The 20388-nt window shown below is 39.5% G+C and overlaps 3 protein-coding genes across 5 annotated transcripts in view; all 3 read right to left on the reverse strand.

Annotated features, from left to right (window-relative positions):
• myorg (myogenesis regulating glycosidase (putative)) overlaps positions 1–9208 on the reverse strand; it is a 21388-nt gene extending 12180 nt beyond the window's left edge. Inside the window, exons 1-3 of one of the 2 annotated variants that reach the window (XM_034870483.1) lie at positions 9100–9208; positions 6049–6428; positions 4028–5868 (exon numbers count right to left, since the gene is read on the reverse strand). In XM_034870483.1, coding sequence (XP_034726374.1) covers positions 4077–5868; positions 6049–6311 — 2055 coding nt within the window. In that variant the 5' untranslated portion in view covers positions 6312–6428; positions 9100–9208 and the 3' untranslated portion in view covers positions 4028–4076. Of the gene's footprint in view, positions 1–2775; positions 5869–6048; positions 6429–9099 lie in introns of those variants that run through there. The other variant, XM_034870482.1, reaches the window with a different exon arrangement.
• Positions 9209–9604: 396 nt separating this feature from the next.
• On the reverse strand, positions 9605–11709 carry LOC117943993. Of its 2 annotated transcripts, none has more exons than XM_034870491.1 (5): positions 11472–11709; positions 10450–10757; positions 10319–10366; positions 10134–10214; positions 9605–10010 (listed from the first exon to the last, which is right to left on the reverse strand). In XM_034870491.1, the coding sequence occupies exons 1-5, from the start codon at positions 11589–11591 to the stop codon at positions 9920–9922; spliced, it is 648 nt and encodes a 215-aa protein (XP_034726382.1). In that variant the 5' UTR covers positions 11592–11709; the 3' UTR covers positions 9605–9919. The 2 variants fall into 2 exon arrangements, with proteins under 2 accessions (XP_034726382.1, XP_034726380.1); XM_034870489.1 differs by having other exon boundaries at positions 10104–10214; positions 11472–11707.
• Positions 11710–12581: 872 nt separating this feature from the next.
• zgc:109965 (uncharacterized protein LOC619266 homolog) lies at positions 12582–18091 on the reverse strand. The gene is made up of 16 exons (XM_034870484.1): positions 17906–18091; positions 17462–17644; positions 16146–16336; positions 15721–15865; positions 15534–15631; positions 15321–15398; positions 15127–15230; positions 14797–14885; positions 14534–14673; positions 14271–14449; positions 14060–14147; positions 13914–13952; positions 13360–13532; positions 13206–13259; positions 13049–13127; positions 12582–12911 (listed from the first exon to the last, which is right to left on the reverse strand). The coding sequence occupies exons 2-16, from the start codon at positions 17604–17606 to the stop codon at positions 12855–12857; spliced, it is 1659 nt and encodes a 552-aa protein (XP_034726375.1). The 5' UTR covers positions 17607–17644; positions 17906–18091; the 3' UTR covers positions 12582–12854.
• Positions 18092–20388: the final 2297 nt, after the last annotated feature.

Raw genomic sequence — 20388 nt, forward strand, 5'->3', positions numbered from 1 at the left:
CTCTCTCTCTCTCTCTCTTTCTGTAATTTATATGCCTTACAGGGGAAGACAGACAGCAGACACGCTCATGGAAGGAGGATATGGGAAGGTACTTGAGACACACTGGCTCCTAACCAGAACAACTGGCGCTCTCTCCTCTGCAGATGGACACACAGGTGGACTCGCAGGTGGGGAAGGAAGGGGGGAAGTGCTCTGCCAGCTTTGTGTCCTGCTTAGTGTGTGTGTGTGTGTGTGTGTGTGTGTGTGTGTGTGTGTATGTGTGTGTCTGTGTGTGTGTCTGAGTGCAAGTGTGCGTGCGCGTACGTGGGCGTGTGTGCAAACACATAACATCTGGACCATGGTCCACTGACACGTCACAGAGAGAGTTTATCAATGAAGCTACACTGCACCCTTCTGGAGGTCTGCAGCACCACATGGCCAAAACACCCACAGAGTCTATTATGTCTTTGTTTTAGTTTCAATATCTGTTAAAGGCTCTTTCACAAATAACTTTCTTATTTAAATACTCTGCATCATAGTTTCCTGCTTTAACCTCCACTCGTCCTGCTATCAGCACAGGTAGATATGCATTATCTCATTCATTTAAATTAACAAATTCATAAAATAGTGAAAACAAAAAATCATGTTTCTCAACACAGTGAACTAAGCAAAAAGCAAACAATTAATCAGGCCTATTGTTTTGGCCTAACATGGTCCTTTTTCTAAACTTCTCTTTTTCAACCCTCCTCCTTAAAATCTCCAATTCCCCCTTTAAGCTCATTCACAAATGACTCTTCCGGGCCTGCAATCGAGAAAGATGGGGAAAACCAAACAATATGATTGCAGAAAGCAAACTGACAAATAATATTGATCTCTGCTTCACATGGACAGCTAATCAATGAATGTATGTCCTACCCGCACATGCTGCAAGTCAAGATCAATTTTGAAAAAAGATGAGGCATTGGCAAATAAAGTGAGGTAGTTCTGAAGCACATCCCGCTGTTTTGAAATTAAATAAATTCCTGTAACATGAAAGATCGACTATAGATGTAAGAAATGGTCCAGGCTGCTTGAACTCAGATAGAACAATCATTCTTATGACTGTAATTCTTATAAGTGGTGCTGCTATTATCTCCTACTGGAGTTTATCTTTTTTTATTCTTAGTGTCTGGTCGTTTCATATCACATGCTCTTTGGCCTCACATCATGAACCATCAGATGCTTTATTGATCTGAACACAGCCTCCAAATAGCCTGCACAATTGTTTTATCACCTTGTCATTATCGCCCTGTGATAAGCCAGGTGCCAAAAGTTGGAAAAGTCCCTCAAGGGTGTCTCTTTCAATATTGAATTAATAGACCCATTAGTTTTCATGTGTTGCAGACTCATAGGAGGTCACAGGTTGTTTTTGGCTCACTAGTGGCACGGTCAGCTCTCTAACCTAAAATGCCCATGTGTTTTTTTTCTTGTATTTTATTTCAATCAGGAGAGCCTTCATTTAAGAGAGAAATACATTTAACGAACATGGTGCAATAGGTTGATATGTTTAGAGTCTTTGGCGTTTAGACTCCATCCATTGTTAATTTATAAGAGGTATAGAAGCCTTGGATATATAGAAATATCCCCCTGATGGAGTCTAGACACTGGTGGAGGGGATGAAGGGATTGAGGAAGTCTGACCATCTGGATGGATGTGATGTAAAACGAGGTTTCTGATGGAGGAACCCTGGGTGCTGGGAATGATGAGAACTGGAGGTGAATGAGGTGGGGGAGGGTGGCGTCAATTTTGCCTGAAATGAAAACTGACAGCTGCAGAGAGTCGAATAGATTTAGAGTGTGAATGCAAGTATGCGATAGCTCATGGAGATTGTGGGAAATCTGATTGGTTTGACTGAGAGAGTAGATGCCCACATTCAGCTGATGACAATTCAGCTGATTTGAGAGAAATGTCAAGCATTGTAGTCTTCCTGAAAGAATTTATGCTGAGCTTCATGTTTAGTTGTGTGTAAATAAGTAAACTTTGAACATTAAGTGCTCATTCTTAGAGGATTTACAATCAGTCATCTGGTAGTGGTAGTCATAGTAGTAAAATTTAGCAATTGTGCTTTATGTTCTGTGACGTTTACTTTAAAAACAAAGATGAATATGTGCAAGTTAAGCATAAGAAAAAAGTCCAACTTGATTTATTTGAATACAAAATGACATCAAATATGCACTCTTGACGAATTAGTGCCATTTACAGTTACAATAACTCAAGGTACACAGCACACACTGGGTCAAAAGAGGCAAAAGCAAAGAAACATTCAGTCCAAGATATACAGCCTCTCAGTCTCGTCATAAGGGAAGAGAGTCTGAGACAGAAATAGCCTCCAAGGTTGGCCTGCTGCTTTAAATAGTAAGTGTTGTTAGGATGAAACTATTTCAAAAGACACAAATACAACCCACAAAGGTCAACCTGTAAGTTGCATACGTAAAAAAAAAGAAATATTGCCAAATAAGAACATTTTACCATTAGAATGTGGACGTTTTGTTTACGTTACTTCACAATAACAGATTTTTTTATTGCAGCTTTATAGCTCATCAGAATCCACCTCAACATTTTTTTTAAAGCTTACAAATGAACTAAAGGAAATCATTTTTTTACGTTTAAAAGGGTCTGGTATTCAGAAGCTTTTATTTAAATAGCCGGACCATGTTAATACCAATATTACGGTTGATCATGTTATTGTGCATAAAAGACTTAACTCCCCCCACAAAGGGTTAAATTAACAATAATATTACAATAAAAAATGTATGTGGCAGTAATTATTATCACATGGCACTGAGAAATCACTGCAGTCACAAAATATTCACATTAACAAAACACAAAGTATACTGTACCATTTAAATTGAATATTAAATGCTGCTAAAATCATTGCATCTGTAGATGTTCACATACTGTAAGTATAAAGTAATCAGACCATTAATACTTAGGTTACTGTGTTCAATGTATTATACACTATATTATAACTAGCTGACTTCAGAGTCTGCAAAGTATTGAAGACAGACACACTTCAAAACACATTACAGCCAAAAAAAGCTGTCACCTGAGGAAGTACCTCAAATATTTAGTGCCCAATAAAAGGCATCTTCTTCTGGGCTAAGAGTAGTTATATGACACTGTGTTCCACAAATGAGATCACATTCAGTTTTTAATGATTAAACTTCAATCATTTATCCTGATAAGTGAAGCATTAAACCTGACATCCTGAAAAGTATCTTGGAGCAGAAGAGTCATTAGTGTCATAGGAAAGTAGGATATCTCAGTCAAACTGAAATGTTTTAGTTAGGTTTTATATAACCTACTGTCTGCTCAGTGACGATAATGACACCCCTTCAATGGTTCTCCCATGATACAATCTGTTTGGCTTAAATTTAACTTTATGGCAAAACAATGCTTTACTTTATTCACAGTTTACATATTCCCTTTTTCTAAATGTCTTTATAGGTGCTGTACTAAAAATACTGAAAAAGTGAACTGGGATTGCCTCCACACAGCTCTCACAGGCCGGTTCCCACCTCATCAAAAACTGAGGCTTTGTCACGGCCATCGGCGTCCGATACTGAAGCAAAAGGCATAAACTTAACATGCAGCCGACAAGCTATCAAAACAACAAACAGAGGGATTGTGAGTTTGATGGTGTTTTTTGCCTCCAACGTTGCCTTCCAGGCAGCTGGAAGGAGATGTTGGGGGCAAAAAACACCGGACTTGTGACTTCATTCTTTGCTCAAGACGCCAATACTCCACCATATGTTTACATCGCAAATAGTTGGTTACCGCTATATTAATGTTCTGAATGTAAACAACAAAAAATGCAACAACAACAAAAAGATGACGCATCCATTCATTAAGAATTAAGAGGTTTGGAGCATGTTTGAGTGAAACAGTTTTACATTTGTGATGCGCCGTGGTGTTGTACTTTAAAAAGTATTCGTTATTCATTGCACAAAAGCTTTACCATAACAAAAAACCTTTTTATACAAGCATAAAAGCTAAATTTCTTTCATACAAGAACATTGAAGCAAAGGCTAATCAAGTTTGTTCAGGTTTCTTTCTTGCTACACCCAAACAAAGTAAGCAATTTCATCCAGGTCTACAGGATAGTCTGTCAGATGCAGTGGCTCCTTGATATCAAATCTCTCTCCCTTGTAGCTTCTCCAACGGCCAGCAGGGAGGTAGATGTCACGCTCTTGCTTTCCAGGCTCTAAAACTGGGGCTACCATGAGGTCATCCCCAATCAAGAACTGGGAGTCGATTTTATAGGCTGTCTCATCACCTGTGGCAATCCACCATAGGGGCCGTATGATTGGGTCCCCGGTGTCCAGCACCTCCCCAGCCAGCTCCAGGACCCGTGGCGCCACAATACTTTCATGGAGGGCTGTGTATTTCCGAGCAATTTCAACCACCTCGTTGTCGTATTCCCATGGCGGAATAGAAAACTGCATGGAGGGCATGAAGGCCGAAAGCTCCAGCCAGCGGATATAGAGTTCTCGATCAGGTAATGCACTATTCCCAACTGTACGGTTTAGATATGCATTCCCTCCAATCATGTCTGGTAGAATGAATTGATAGCCGAGAATGCTGATGGTGAGCACTGTGGGGATAAGAGATTTGAGACCCAACTCATAGCCCCAAACAGAGTCTCTGTCAATTGGTCTGAAGAAGCAGGATATATTCTGGGACTGGTAGCCACTGCGCAGCTCCGCTCGATCATTGTAGGGAATAGCCATTTCTGTGTAACGTCTTGTGAAAAAACTAGGGTCCCGAATGGGAGTTCTGGTACTAAATTTCCATGGTAAGTAATTAGTCTCCCCAGCGTCAAATTTAAAAGAGGATACCCCATACCTTGTGCGCAGTGAACGTAGCTGGGAGGAAAACCAATCACGAGCTTCTGGATTTGTGAAGTCCAGAATGCCGCCAATACCATTCCACCAGCGCACCAAGGCCGGCAGCCGGCCTGTAGGCTCCCGGACAAATAGCCCCCTCTCTACGCAAGTATGGAAATTTTCAGAGTCATAGTTGACAAAAGGGTGAATCCACAGTGACGCCAGAAATCCATTTAATTTTAGCATTTGGAACATGGCCGAGGCATTGGGGAACTTTGCTGGGTCAAACTCAAATTCTCCGTAGCGGCTGGTGTAGCGATCATCTATTTCCAGGTGGCTACAGTTAAACTTATACTTGCGAATGTTGGCAGCATATGTCAAGACTTTCTCTTGGTCAATATCAGTCTTATGTAGCGTCCAGGTTGACCATATAGGATGGCGAAACATGACTTTGGCAGGCACTTTGTTTGGTTTGTTGAAGTATCTGCGGACCATGTACTTGTGTATGGATGTCACATCCAAGCCCACGCATACTCTGTAGCTAAGTTCAGCACACGGTGCCTCTCCTGGGTTTGGCTTAAAGGGACTGTCGTTGTATCGCGCTTGGAAGGACATGGTCTTCTCTGTGTCATTCCAGCCCAGATGGAAAGGCACTGAATTATTTATCTTAATGGCCGTAGCATTGGATGAAAGCCAATAACTCTCTAAAATTCCACCAAATTCATTGCGGTTTGAGTAGATGTCACTAGTAACAAAGGGTTTGGGAGCCTGTTGGCCATAAATAGAAATCGGCCAGTGTTGAATTGCTGACACTGCACCCCCATACCAATGTGCAAACTTGTATGTCATAGCATGCTCAACAGGAATGTCAGGAACCAGTTCTTCCCAGCGCACACGGTAGCATTGTACCGTGTCCTTGGGTCGCACTGTCTCAATGAAGAAGTTAAGTTTTCTATCAGTGGTGCGTTCACAGCTCAGCATCTCCCCTTCTTTAGAGCATGAATCCAAATTCAGCGTACCTGACCTGCCAAGATTTAAATATAATTACATTTAACACATATCTCACAGTTATGTCTGTAACAGTTAAATATCTTCAATGGGATGCATACATTTACATTATACATAAATGTTCTGATGTACTGTATCTGAAATGTGCATTGTTATACATACATAAAAAATATAAAGACCATTAAAACATACCAACCTGAAATCCATTCTGAAAACAATAGACCCTCCCGTGTTGCGGATAATGTAGCCATCTTTATTCAGATCCAGAAGCTGGGTCTTAAGCAGCTCAGCTTTGCGTAGAGAGGCTATGTAATAACACCATGCGGTCACTGCTGCAATCACCAGCACCAGGCCGATTACTCCAGCTCCAACTAGGGGTTGAGTGTCCTTGCTGTGTTTCTGCTTAGGGATAACATCTGTAATCGTGCCTCCCGCTCCTCCAGGTACAACTTGGTACATGACTTGTGTCGTTCAGTGGTCAAATCTGAGAGTTGCTATTCTAAAGATCATATAAATGTGTTCCTAATAAAGCTCATTTGCTGCACTCTTGGCACGTTGTTACGCCTGTTTGCTTTCCTGTCATGAGAGAAAGATAACAAGCTTTGAAAAGTCAGTGTCGAGACCTTTTTGCAATATTTCATCTTCTCATATGAACATTGTTTTAAGGTTAGGGGAAATATTTGTTCAAAATAAAACATAAAGATTGGAGCCTTAGTATATAAAATTCACCTAACATTGATTCCCAGTTCTGGTTAGCCAAGAAATACTTTAAAATCACTTAACTATTTGAAACATCCAGTGTAACTTGTTTCATTGTCAGTTAATGCCTCCATTACATTTCTAGGATTGTTTTACATGCTCTGCATTGCTGCCCCAAGGTTATTCCACAGCACTTAGAGGTATTATGCTGTCAGGATGTAAACTTTAAAGATGTGACGGAGATTTAACAAAACAAATCTACTGCCAATTACCCATAAGAGGATAAAGTGGATGTTCCCAGCAGTAATTCTAACATATGAGTTAAATTGAAAGAATACTCATTTGTATGTAAGGAAGTAGAGGAGCAGAAAAAGGGATTTGGGCCTTAAAACTCTGCCAATGCCAGGAAGAAGAGGGAAGAATACTAAACCGTGTGTTCCCTAAAGAGAGACCAACCAAAACTAGTTACTACCTGGTTCATTTAAGAAAACAAGTAAAGTAACTGTAAGTGTTACTTTCAATTGGCCAACTCCTTGAGGTCAACCTCAACCTACGCATGTGATTGGTTTGACTTGTGTCCATCTGTGTGTATGTGTCTGTTTAGGTATGTGTTTGTGTGTGTCTGTTCCTGCATGTGTTCCTCCCTCCCTCCCAGATTTCCTCTCTGTGTATTTTTTTTTCTGCCTCTGGTACACTCTCTGATGTTTCAGTGTATTGGAAAAAACTGTGTTAATTTCATTTGCATTTAACCCTGACCATCATTACCTGCAGTGATACAGCAAAAACAGTTGTGTGTAGTAAACTAGTTGATGTTAGGTATTGTGGCTTTAGCTAATCAGACAGGATTAGATTGAGGTGCACAGCCAACTAAAGGGAGTTCAGTCCTCACTAGATTCCCAGTTAGCTGACTAGTCCTAACTGCAATTGACCCTCGTGGTCCGCCCTGGCAGCGACGGTCGATAATAAAAAATGCATGCTATTAATTAGCAATCTAATTGACTAATTCTGTGTTCAACCAGCCTTGGTATAGATTTCCCCCAACAATAGGAGTGATAACATGAGCCCATCATTAATTAACAGAGAACTAACTATAGGTTTTTTAAAGATCCACTCAGCCTGCTGGAATTGAACGGGGAAGATTTACTGTATTTATTTATTTATGCCTTTTTCTTTCTTTTTTTAAGGACATATGTAAGAACTTAACCTATGACAATCTATGATTTTAAATGTATCATCTCATACTGCAACCAACAATTGTTTTCATAATTAATCAATCTGAGAAATATTTTCTCAATTCACATATATTACAAATTCAAATATTCACAATTTGCAGACCCCAATGGGATGTTTTAACATTGCTCCAGTTCATCCAACCATTCAACCCACAGCCCAAAATCCAAAAATATTCATCCATAACTTTTGTTTTCTTTATTGATAAATATGCATAACATTTTTATTGATTAATCAATTGATTTTTTTGCTTATCTGTCAGTTAAATAATCAAATAATCCTTGCAGCTCTAAAGTAACTAATAGCAAACATTTGGAACCAGTGAGGAAGCTGAATACAGGAAATATTTTGCTTAAAATGACTTAAATGATGATATATATACTATGATACTTTTATACACATATAAACACATCATCAATAACCCAACATTGCCTAATACAATGACCCACTTCAGGCCTGTATATGAACAAGAAATATATCAAAATGTATCTATCAAAATTGTTGCAGTTAACTTTTCTGTCTGACTAATCGTAATTCCTTTACACAAATACTTTTTCACGCATAAAGTGGTTTTTCTGAACAAAAATATTTAACTTAAAGATTTTTTTCTCATTAAAGGGTGTGAGAACGCAGCAAATGTTCAGACTATGACATTTCTTTGTTTATGGTGTGATCAGGAGGGTTTATTTGCCATTTCAGCAAATTCACTATCTCTGACAAACAAAAAATAAACACAGAAGTGCTAATACAGTCGGAAAAGTTAGCTCATTCGCGCGTGCTTGCGCGTGCGTAGAGTAAGTATGTATGACGTGATCCAGTGCGCTGAATACAGTATAGTCCATAATTAATAATATTACAGCCTATAGTGTCATATTAAGCTAAAAGACTTGAATACAGTCTATAAATACACGGCAGAACTGTACAGAGCACCTAAAGTAGACCGAGGATCTTTACTTTGGATGTGTCTGTTTTTGAACGAATCTTAACGTTAAGAGTTGAACTTTCTACTTGTATTAAGCCTATGCATATTGTTTTAATGTAATGGGCAAAATAAGTCCAATAGACCTACAAACAAACATAATTTAATAGTCGTAACTTAAGTTACAGAAAATAATGTCTTCTTTGCCAATGTAGTCTACCCCCAACTTCTATAGTCCAATGCATACAAAGCCGTGTTGTGCGCGGTGGTGGGTGGTGCAAGAAAGTTAACGGAGGGCAGATAACCCGTAATCCGTGTATATTAAGTGAAATATTCTATTTTCCAGTATGCTTTCCCTGTTTTACTCTTAGCTGTTCATTAGAAATAGTGTTAACCTACCAGTTAGCAGCAGCCCCCTCTGCAGCTCCAAGCACAACTTGTTTGCCACAGTTCACAGAAAAAGACCCGAGGCATCAAGCATGTTGATGCGTATCCGCCTTGTCTACGCCCCCGTAGCATGGGAAATGTAGTCCATTCGGTGGGAACGGAGAATTGTTTATTCTTCCATTATGAACAGTTTACGCTGTTTTACATGTTTTGAGCATGTCATTTTAGTTAAAAACTTCACTTAACAAACTGGATGTACAGCAAGAGGCAAGTGTGCCAAAACGTGTTTTCAAAAACTGCAATTTTCAAAGTTAGAAGAAAAGAAATGATATTTCTATGGGAAATTAAAGTCTGTATGTGATGAGCAGTATATTTTGTCTACCCTAATATCACTAGAAATAACCTTTATTAATCACCATGAGTCTGTAACACCCCTGAGTAAAGTTTGTTGTTTGCAGTACTAATAGGCCTACTGGAAACCCTTCAAACATGCAAGAAATAATTGTTAAATGTATCTCTCTAGTATAGATAAAATTACAATGTCACATACAGATACACACAAGGGCTACAATGCCTGATTGGGTTTAATAACCACAGACCCCTTATGGGAAGATCTTTGCTGCTGATTTACTAAACAATGTAAAAGCAACCATGCTGTTATGTAGGGAGATAGAAGTGGTGAGAGTGTTGCCTACAGTCACATTGTTCATTATGACACTTTGTCTCGCTTGGTCAATTAATGGAGAATTAAACAATAGCGAAGTTAACGATCCCCTCAAGGACCTCTGTGGGTCCCCCAGTCCCCACTGTGAAAGCCAATGCTTTAATTGTCTCAACATAGGCACTCAGACACAAACTCTGGGTGTATGATGTAGTGCCCAGCTTGGTAGGGCTTCACCACATGGAAGCAGCTGTAGCACCCGCTGTTGAGAGACCATCAGAGCAAAGATTAGAGTCGTTATTATATTTTGACACACTAAGACATATTTTTTTATCAAATAAAGTTCAACATGCACCCATAATCATTGCTGCTACTAGAACTAGACCTCCAGTATTGTGTCACCGGAAAGTGGTGTTGAGGGTTGCTGGTTTGGGGTCTTGTCTGAATTTGAGCTCCTGGATGGTGTCTGTCAAAAACAATGTCAATTTGTCAGAATTAATCAATTATCACTCAACAATGCTCATCAAGGGTTCAAAGGTCCCAAGAAGGGGTCAGAGGGCGTACCCTCACCTGAGTTGCTGTGCTGAGAGTGGATGAACATTCCTCTGATAATCCACTCTAATGCAAAGCAAATCAGTTAGAATCATTGTTGTGTATTTAGAGTCATCTTTAGCCTGTAGATTACACTAATCTATTGCTACCTTGCTGGGTTCTTCAAAGCAGCGTGGAGTTTAAAGCCAGCGCCAGAAGGAAGCTCATTTGGCTGTAGTTTCTGCAGTCCATCAGCAGAGGGCAGAGCTTGTGCTGTGGATGGGTTGACAGGGGGCATGCGGTTTGGTTTGCCTGTGCTTGCTGTGTTTGGGTAGTTGTGTGGAGAAGTTGTCACTGGACTGTGGAATGATAAATGTTTGACAGGTGGCAAGAGAGGACATCCAATGTCCAAAGAGGAGTGGGGTTGTGTGCGGCATGACCTGTAGTTGGCCTGAAGACTCCGGGGAAACAGAAAGTCCTGGAAAGGCACAACACACAACACATAAGGGTAGAAATAGATAAAGTAAGGAGAAGAAGAAACTGGATATCACTACCCTCCTATTACTCACTAAATTGAACATCCTCCTTTACATGTGGCCTACCGTACATAGCATTTCACATTTAATATGCTTTTGAAATGGCATTTTAAAATTTTCCTATTCATGTTTTACATTCTTATTTGTTTCCTTACTCTCATGAACTAAACCATGTCCCAGATTATTCTTTTCTCTCAGTACTCAATAATATGAAGAGCTTTCAGGTTTTAAAATACCATTTGCATTTATCCTAAATAGCTTTCCTCTGTGTATTATTATCATTATAATACACTGGAAACTGTAAAGTAGGTTTTTGGATTGTTTTTCCCTTCACAGGACACTGTAACCGTCTTAGCTCTGTTTGCTCCATATCTGGATAGATAGATATTGAGGAAGTACTGAATAATAGATGTAATACAGCATTCACTAAAAAGCACAGGGAAACGTAAACATTAACAACCACACACATTAGTCTGGCTAAATAAAAACAATAAAAAGAGTGAAAATAAGACATAACCCAATTAGTCTTGTTTTGCCTTAAATGCTACATCTGAAAACGTGTTAAATTATTGTAGTAACATTACTGTATATGCACAATCATAAATAATTACTTTGTCCCCTAAAACCCATACAATCCATGTGGCAGGTCCTCTTACCGGCCGGGGCTGGGGGTTGTTCCTGCGGTGGGCAGAGGTGGGTCGAAGTTGTTCCCGTTTTGGTCTGCCGGGAGAGGCAAACTGCTCTTTGTACATGGTGGTGTAGAGCTGGAGAGCCATCTTCACTTGTTGTCTTACTTATTTTCCACTGGTGCTTCCCTCCAGTCTGCCTGAAAGTCATGAGCATCCTTCTCCTCCCCTGTCACCTGGTTGCTCCTCCCTTGCCCTCATACTTGTGCATCTGTTGTTCTTTTACCCTTAATGTTTTTCCTGCTAACTGTTTCTAATATGCATGCAGGGGGTTCTGCTTAAAATGGTTGCTAAGTTGTGCATGCTACCTATTTTGCTGGTATATATTTCTATTTCTGTGTTCAGTGTATCACAATAGAGTTTGCACATGCATAGGATTTGTGCTCCTCAAAAAAGAACAAATGTATGGTAATAACTTTGTTTTACCTGTTGCTATTGTGATGAATCTATATGTTGGAAGTTGATACAGATTAAGAGCATCCTTGCTGAAGCAGAACATCTCTCTGTGCTACCTGAGCACTTGGCCACTGATCATCCCTTCTAATAGTCCCGGCCCCCCTGCAGAGACTCACATACCTTGGGTCACTGTCCATGACCTACTTCCCTCCCAGGGCCTTTAGAAACCATCGAGCACTGATCTCAAATAAAAAGCTCATCTCCCAGCTGTTTAGCCACCTCATAGTTAAAACAGAATCTTCTTGGATCTGCAGAACTGGAATAATCCAGTGGAGAGATGGGATTTCTAAGAATCTCCCACTGTAACCACCAACCAGGGTCACCTCTATTCACTGTCAGCATGCCACATGAGCATCAATAATTCACCAAGCGCTGTAGGGTGCCTTTGTGTCTCCATTGCTTTCACTGAGTTATCTGTGACAGGAACTGGTTGTTCATCTCACTGCAGTGCTTGGCCCTTGTTTGACTGCCACGTGAAGCTCAGTTAAATCCATGTCAACAGATTCAGAACAGAGGGCATAGGGAATCATAGTGATGAAGGGGCATCAACGTCCTTTATGCTTGCTTCCATCAAATCTGATCTGTATTTTGTGCTTCCTTCTACAGTGTACATCGACGCGAGGCAAATCCCAAACTCCGCCTTTATTTATTGTGTTTACAGTACATCTCTCAAAATTCCAGTTTCTTTATATAATAAATGGTTTACAGTACAGTGGATGTATGGACAAAATACATTTCCAAAGCAAATGCACACTTTGTAAGTTGGGCATTTGATTAGTCTTAGAAGATTGTTGTTGCTTTTCTTTCATGTTTTGCACAGCCAGTGAAGCAGAGCTCCAACATTTTGCGATGCAGACTTCCAAACCCTGGTCATAGACTCAGTATTCCCAGTCTTATTTACTCGTGTTTGGATTTCATTGCTGCTTTGAGCTTTGTGTAGAGATAACCACAATTCTGTAATGGAGAACAGACAGATACTGTGAGAAAACAAAGCTGATATGTCACGTGTCATCTACCTAAAAGTATGAGACAACATACAAGGTGCTATGCAATACAATATGAATGTACAATGTACAAGGACATAAACAAACCTGAATGGTATAATAAACAATCCCCAAATAAGCAGCAATGCAGCCCCCGAGGAAGAGATCAAAGGCAGCAGGCTTCACTCTGGAAGACAAAGTGTGTCAGTGTCCAAACATCAAATTCTCATTTATGCACAAAATGCATATGAACACAGATATTTACCTGTACATCACTACTGGTGGGTTCATTTGATCAAAAAAGGTAATATCAGGGTCCCTGAATGAATAAATATAGTCAATCAGTAGTGATATTGTTGTATTTCTTTCTGCAAAAGGAAAGCATTGCACAGTATGTGTTTTCTACTACCACATTTTACCTCCTGTCCTGTCGGAAGGCATGTCTGTGAACTTGCTGCAGGTTACGTTTCAAGTCATGCTCCAGTGAGTTAACCAGAAGGATGTGACTGGGCTCCTTATCCAGCAGCTGGGTGGCTCGAGGGACTGACGTCAGGAAGGACATCAGACTGGACATGCGACCGTCATGAAAGTCCTGTATCAAGAATTTAGAAAGAAAAATAAAAAAATAAAAAGTAAGAAAAAATAAATATTTAGAAAATATCATGTGCCATCACATAAAAATTTAATTAATTGTTTGTCAAGGAGTCCAACTCTTTACTCATGAAAAACCTAATTTGAAATTCACATTGCTTTTTTACTTAGTAGAAGAAACAAATATTCAAATAACTTTCTACACTTTACAGTCCAAATTTATCTAAATCAATCAAACCAATATTTAAATTAATCAAATAAACAAGTAACGGTTGATTTGCAGATCTCGGCTATTGAGTATGCAAACACTCCACAATACCTACAAACTACCACCAGAGGTCAGTACTTGTCTTTGCATGATGGAAAGAAAACAGGAACTTACCAATTGGCCTTTGAAAACCTGAACATCTTTAGGTGAACCCTTGTGGAAGATAATGAAGCTTAATCAATCATTAAAATGCGGATAAACAAAAAAACTGGAGTTTTTGTATTTAGAGATATGCATTCTGTTTTCATGCAGATATTTACCTTGCCAGAGAGATTGTACATATAACGTGCCAGTGCTTCTGCTACGATGATACCGTTACGCTTCATTTTCCTGAAATCCACTTGTGACCTGTGAGAAGACACAGAGACCACTGTGATGTGTCTCTTTGCATCGTCTTTTCATATTATCTCATAGTAAACAACATCTTCAAGAACCTAGTCATGTTCATCATAAACCAAATTAAGAACCTACATGGTGTCTAGCATGGAGCCACGGAGCTCAGATTTGGGGTCTTCCAGATGTGACAGAGTGAAACTTGGTATCTTGCGCAGGCTGTATCGCTCATGCTCCCAGGCTACTGTGGACTCCACAAGATTGATCTTCTTATGGACCAGTCCCACCTTCACATGGGGAAATCTGGAGGACACCACCTGGAGGAGTAATCACACATCTGAGTCCATGAATATTGAGAAAGACCTACTCCATATTGCGGGCCTAGCCGTAAAGCTTGTTACCTCCTCCAGCTGTTGCAGGAAAGAGTGCACGGGCGTCTCGGGTTTAGGAGGGCGGGACACGTGCACGTACAGTTCATCACTGTTGCCCAGTGTATCCAAACACAGCACAAATTCCACATTGTCATGAAGTAGGCTGGTCTCTGGAGATTTAAAAAAAAAAAAGATTTGGATAAAATTGAACAAAACATGTTCAGATTTAGTAGTGCTGTGGACCAATTTCCATATGTTTGATCCAGCGTTGGTCCCAAAGCCCAAAGACTCACCAGCATGGTCCAGATTCTCTTCAATCCATCTCTTTGTGCCAAGGAAATTGTACTTTCCTCCTCCGGTTAAGGAGAACAATAAATTATATCTAAAAGACCAAAAAACAAATCTGAAAATTGTCTTACAGTCAAGCTTTTATACTGAATGGACCAAACACTCTAGAATCCTTTTTACTGGTTTTAGCAGCATCTATCAGGATTGTCATGTTAAAGTCTTTACCCCATAATGAAAATGCATGCTCTCATAGCTTCTAGTGCTAACACTGTTAGCATCACTGGGTGCTTTTTGTTATGTTAAAAGGTCCCTCTATGTAAATAATTGTAACTCACGGTGGTATGGTGCTTGAGCTACTATAAAGCTTTTGGAAGAGACGCGCCAACTCGAGCAGGATGGTGACCCCACTGCCATTAGAGTCTGCTCCATATGCCAACCACTGTGTTACACACAAAGACACACATGTGCATGAACATAGTGTTTTACTGCCAGTGCTCAAATGTTTTTTCATCATTTTTATGTGACTCACTGGTGCCAGCCCAAAGGAATCATAGTGGGCAGTGATGACAATGGTGGGTACATCCTCCCCTGCTCCGGGAAGCACCCCCTGGAATAAACATCACCAGTTACACAGTGCAGGACTGAGGACCAATCACAAGCTGAACTTATCAAGTTTGACTGAAATTTAAAGAATGTCAGTCAAAGGTTTTTACTCCTCTGTTCTGCACAGTTCCATACTCGCCTCCAGTGTTGCAATGGCGTTGTCAGTGAAGCCCTTAATAGGAACACTGTTGCTCACTAAGATCTGAAAGGCTGTAGCTGTGACCATGCTTCGAAGGACTGCCAAAATGAAAGCATACAAACCTCAGTGTAGTATTGTTTTTTTAGCTCCCTTTCAGTAAAATGTGATATCCTCTTGCTCTTCTCACCTCTAACGAATATAGATGAGGTCCGGGTGGCTGCAGCTTGCTTGACCTCGTCATACATGTAAAGCAGCTGTTCATCCTCAGGCGCCACATACACGGGCATGAGCGTCTCCTTTAGCAAGGCTTTACTCTCACTCACCATGAAAGACTGCAAGGGTAAAAAGGAACTATTGAAACAACTCTTTCATTGGCATATAACAATTATTGTATAGCAGCAATTGTATTATACTCTGTGGTGTGGTGATCATAACACTTTAGCAAGCTGTTACATAATACCTTGGAGCACTAAGATATAAGATATAAGATGTTATTCTCTGATGGATCAGAAAGGAGGCTGTTTTTTTATTGTTGCCTTGCAGCATGTCCTAGAGGAAAAAGGGTTTTTGGGATAAACTTGTTACCTATAACTACCTGTAACTTGTTGTTACCTGTACAGTCTCCTGGGGGATGCTGGAGATATTTCTGGGCAGCAGGATCAGGATGGCAGCAGCATTTTGCCTCTTGGCCTCAAGGTATTTGTCTGTGGTGAAGTCCAGCACCTTCATGATGACACAGCGGCGAGTCAGAACCGGCTCCTCTGCTGAGCGTGCCTCTGCCACCACGATAGCTCCACGGCAACCTCAGCAGACAAACAAAAAGACGACGGTAAAATGAACACAAATATCAAATCAAACCACATTGAAAAAATATGTGGTATTTTTTTACTCCACTAATTGTATCCGATAGCTATAGATTTCAACTAGTATTGTATTAAGATTTTACATGCAAAAGCGATATGCTTATGAGATATATTGCTATACACGAGACAAAATAATAGCTCAAATTGGCTCATCTCAATTAGCTACATTGTTGAAATAAATATCTCCACATCTGTAACAGTTATCCAACAATATAATGTACGTAATGTTTTAAAATTCTAAACAAACACATAATGCACAATGCATGCTTTTACCTTTTACAATTTAAGAAAATTTAAAAATGCAATATCAATAACGGTTTTCTGTCAATAAAGGTCCTTATGCTTGCAGTAGCTCAGATGAGCTGACATGTGATCTCCATTATCAGTGGCCATGTGATCTTGAGTGTATGTGTTAATAAAGTGAATGAAACCCTTGTCACAATTATTTAGTTGCTGTACTGTATGTTGATGCATCTATCACCCCACAAGCGCTAAATAATATGTGAGGTGAGCAGTGGTGGAAGTGCTCAGATCCTTCACTTCAGAAAAAGTACAAATACAACAATGTATAGAAAAAAAAATTAATTACACATTCTACATTCACATTCACATTCGTATTACCAGCCAAAAGTACTCGTCCTAAAGAAAAACAATGTTTTGACTAATAGGTCATAAATGACATTGATAAATTGTGAACAAACATTGTTAACAAAATGTATCCAGGTGGTTGGAAGATGATTAATGGGGCAGGAAAGAAGAAAAAACATCACCACAAATGTATGTTTATTCTCCAGACTTTCCTCTCATTGCATACACACTGTGTTTTGCATAGGGGGTCTCAAGCCAAAAATATTGGCAAATTACTGGCTATATCTTCAACAATGCATTGTATGTAAGAGTATCATATTTAGTTTTATGTAAAATTGAAATCTGAAATGTGGTGGAGTACAAGTATAAAGCAGCATAAAGTGTATGGAAAAAAAACTGAACTCAAATACCAAGCTTGAGTAAATGCACATAATTATTTTCCACCACTGGACATGAAGAGTTACTCTCTGAACTTACCATGCTTATGTTGTGCCAAGTTGTACTGTTGCATCCGGTAGGCTGTGAACTCATAGGAGGACATGGCAGGAAGAGCCGATCCGTGCAGACATTGGACACATAGCAGTAGCACAACGGAGGCAACACTCAGGTCTCTCAGCCACATGATGTCACGTCCTGCCTGAGTTATGTAATGGTTTCAATCTATGCAGAAAGGTTGATGTTACATTAAGTTAAGGCCAGACAAATTCACATTGACATGCTATATTGATCATGCTTAGAATTTTTTCAGTTCCTATTAGAGATATCCTTGACAACTTGTCCTTTACAAGAGACTAACATATTTTCAACCACACTGGACATCCATAAGGAGGCTCCCAAAGTTTACAATAATGTATCACATCTAAACCCATTAAGTCAGCTATGTTCTACTGGCACCATTTTGGGCATGGAAATGTTCCTCACCTGTCTCTGAGCGCTGCTGTCTCATGAGCCTTCTTACTATGTCTTCGTCAACTTCAGCGCCACTGTTTGCAGCGTGGACACAAACTAGCTCCTGGAATTCAGGGCGTCTTCTGTAGGTAAGCCACCATTCACCATCTGCTCCCGAGGGATCAACTCAAGGCTAATCACAAATACCCAACCCCCACCATCGATCTATCCTTTCTTTCCATCCTCTCTTTCCTGGCTACAATGTTATATTCAGTCACCTCAGTAGGTAATCACACATCAGTAGCAGAGACTATGTGTGGGAGGGAGGCCAACTGCTTCATACAGTAGCTATTTCTTTCATCTCCTGCAGTGACAACAGCTTGAAGCCGTCAGATGAGCTGGTAGACAGGAGCACTTGACAACTTACTAAGGAAAAAAAAAGAAAAACAGAAACACACTATCTAAACTAAATAGCACTATCACACACATCATGTCAGGTATCTAATATTTATTTTTTGATATGTTGCACTATACACAGAACTTTGACACTGTTAAAATCTAAATGGAACCAGTTCACAATCTTAATAAGCACCTGACAAAAAAAAACATCTGGCTGCAAATGAACTATTTTCCATTCTTGAAAAATAAATTAAAAACACACAACTGCAAATAAATAGCTTCTGTTACAATGCATTACTTTAGACTTTGAACTCAAAAGATTAGTGAAACTACGCCTCAGGTGAGACGACATTGGTCGTCAGTAGTCCACACATCTGTGTGTCTGAATCTATTAGGATGACGTTAATGACAATGACGATAGAAGACAAAAATCAGCACCATAGTCAATCAGAAAGTAAGTCTCTCAATGTCAATGTTAACTGTACAGCTACTGGTCCAATACACCCTTTAGCTAGTAGCTCTATTAGTGACATATTTTCTGACCTACTGTACTATTCATGTGTTTTTTTTCAAGTTACTATCTACACAGATGGCACCTTATTTAAAAAGGAAATTGTTATGCTTGTTTACTTTTCTAGCTCAAATGCTGTAGAGACATTGAGGCTGTTCTTTCCAAATAGCTTTAGATCAGTTTAGTATCCACATATGGTATTATTCATTCATTCCTTTGACCAGAGCAAAAACAAGCCTTCCTTTCTTGACCATGCTTACATGTATGCTTGCAGATCTTTTACCTCTCCAAACACTCTCAGATCAAAGAGATGCAGTCATTTGGATTCATACATTACACACTTCTTTCGTTGCAGTCGTTTTTGCATGGATTTTCAGAAAAATTAAAAACCACCAAGTTGTAAACGTGCTAACAAAATCAGCAGAGCGTGATTAATGCAAAGTTCCCCAAAACACTGCAACATATCCATTAAGATAATAAAGATAAGATTGTTAATAGTTGATGCGCACAGTATTTCAGAAGTAATTTCACACCTAGATGTCGAATCCTTTGAACATGAGTCAAAAGAATATCCGGAACATTACAAGAAGAAAATACAACAACATAGTAAAGTGCACACATACTTGCTGCTGCAGTTATATTACCAGATATAAATGATTATCTAGGTTTAAGTTATGTTAAATAGAAAATGTTTTTCAGGTGTCATACTAGTCACAATGTTTTGTGTTTTTGGAAAACCCAGCCTGATCTTCTACCGTCATTTGTTTTAGAGGGGATACACATGCAAGTGACTTTGATCATCATCTATTAGAAAATAGATGTCTGTAGAGTTCTAGAGATGTTTTTAGAGATGTAAACATGACAAACAGACAGTATGCATTCAGTTCTTCCTAATAACAAGGACTACTTCCTTTTCAACATTATGGGAAACATCCATTGGCAAAAAGCATTGACAATACACAGCTGTGTCCGGTGCTACATACACAGTTCTTATCCCCAAATCAGTTCAGACAAACTGGTTCTATTAAAACTCAAGGGGAATATGTGCAGATGTACAACCATACAAACCAAATACACTTAAAACAAAACTTCATCTTTTTATGAAAACCAAAATCCTATTTCATTTCCATCCAGGCAATATGGAATCACTTTATAGATTATTCACAACCCATAACAGGTATGGGTTGTGTACACACCCACTCACGTGAGTGCGCACAAAGAAAGTGTGCACTAACTCATGAGCATTTTCTAATAATAGTTGAACTATTTCTACTGATATTACAGTGGGTGAACCTAAACATTACTAACTTGATGTTTTTAAAAGAACGGCTCACACAGTGGTCTCATCGGCACAAGGATGTGTTTAGATATCAATAAAAACGGATTAATCATCTGCACAGGCGGGTCACCTGGACACAGTGTTAACAGGCAACATGCAAAACTATTTGTTTAGCTTCTTTTAACTAAATTTGAAAAACTAAAGCAGTACAACCATGGTGTACTCTTACAGACAAACTTGAAAAGAAAATTGGAAAACTTAGTGTTGTGAGTGTAAGCATTAGTGTTTCGTCAGCTGCTTGACGGTTAAGCACTACTTTCTTGGACA

The sequence above is a fragment of the Etheostoma cragini genome, chromosome 4 (assembly GCF_013103735.1).
Source record: "Etheostoma cragini isolate CJK2018 chromosome 4, CSU_Ecrag_1.0, whole genome shotgun sequence".
NCBI classification, from domain to species: domain Eukaryota; kingdom Metazoa; phylum Chordata; class Actinopteri; order Perciformes; family Percidae; genus Etheostoma; species Etheostoma cragini.

Excerpts from the sequence above, each read along its gene's own strand:
- zgc:109965 (XM_034870484.1), bottom strand. The coding sequence starts at position 17,606 with ATGTGGCTGAGAGACCTGAGTGTTGCCTCCGTTGTGCTACTGCTATGT. Across the intron at positions 15,866-16,145 it reads TCCCCCAGGAGACTGTACAG|TCTTTCATGGTGAGTGAGAG; the intron begins GTAACAACAAGT and ends TTACCCTTGCAG. Across the intron at positions 13,128-13,205 it reads CCACCAGTAGTGATGTACAG|AGTGAAGCCTGCTGCCTTTG; the intron begins GTAAATATCTGT and ends TTTGTCTTCCAG.
- LOC117943993 (XM_034870489.1), bottom strand. The coding sequence starts at position 11,591 with ATGGCTCTCCAGCTCTACACCACCATGTACAAAGAGCAGTTTGCCTCT. Across the intron at positions 10,758-11,471 it reads ACAACCCCCAGCCCCGGCCG|GACTTTCTGTTTCCCCGGAG; the intron begins GTAAGAGGACCT and ends GTGCCTTTCCAG. Across the intron at positions 10,011-10,103 it reads AGTAGCAGCAATGATTATGG|CGGGTGCTACAGCTGCTTCC; the intron begins GTGCATGTTGAA and ends GTCTCTCAACAG.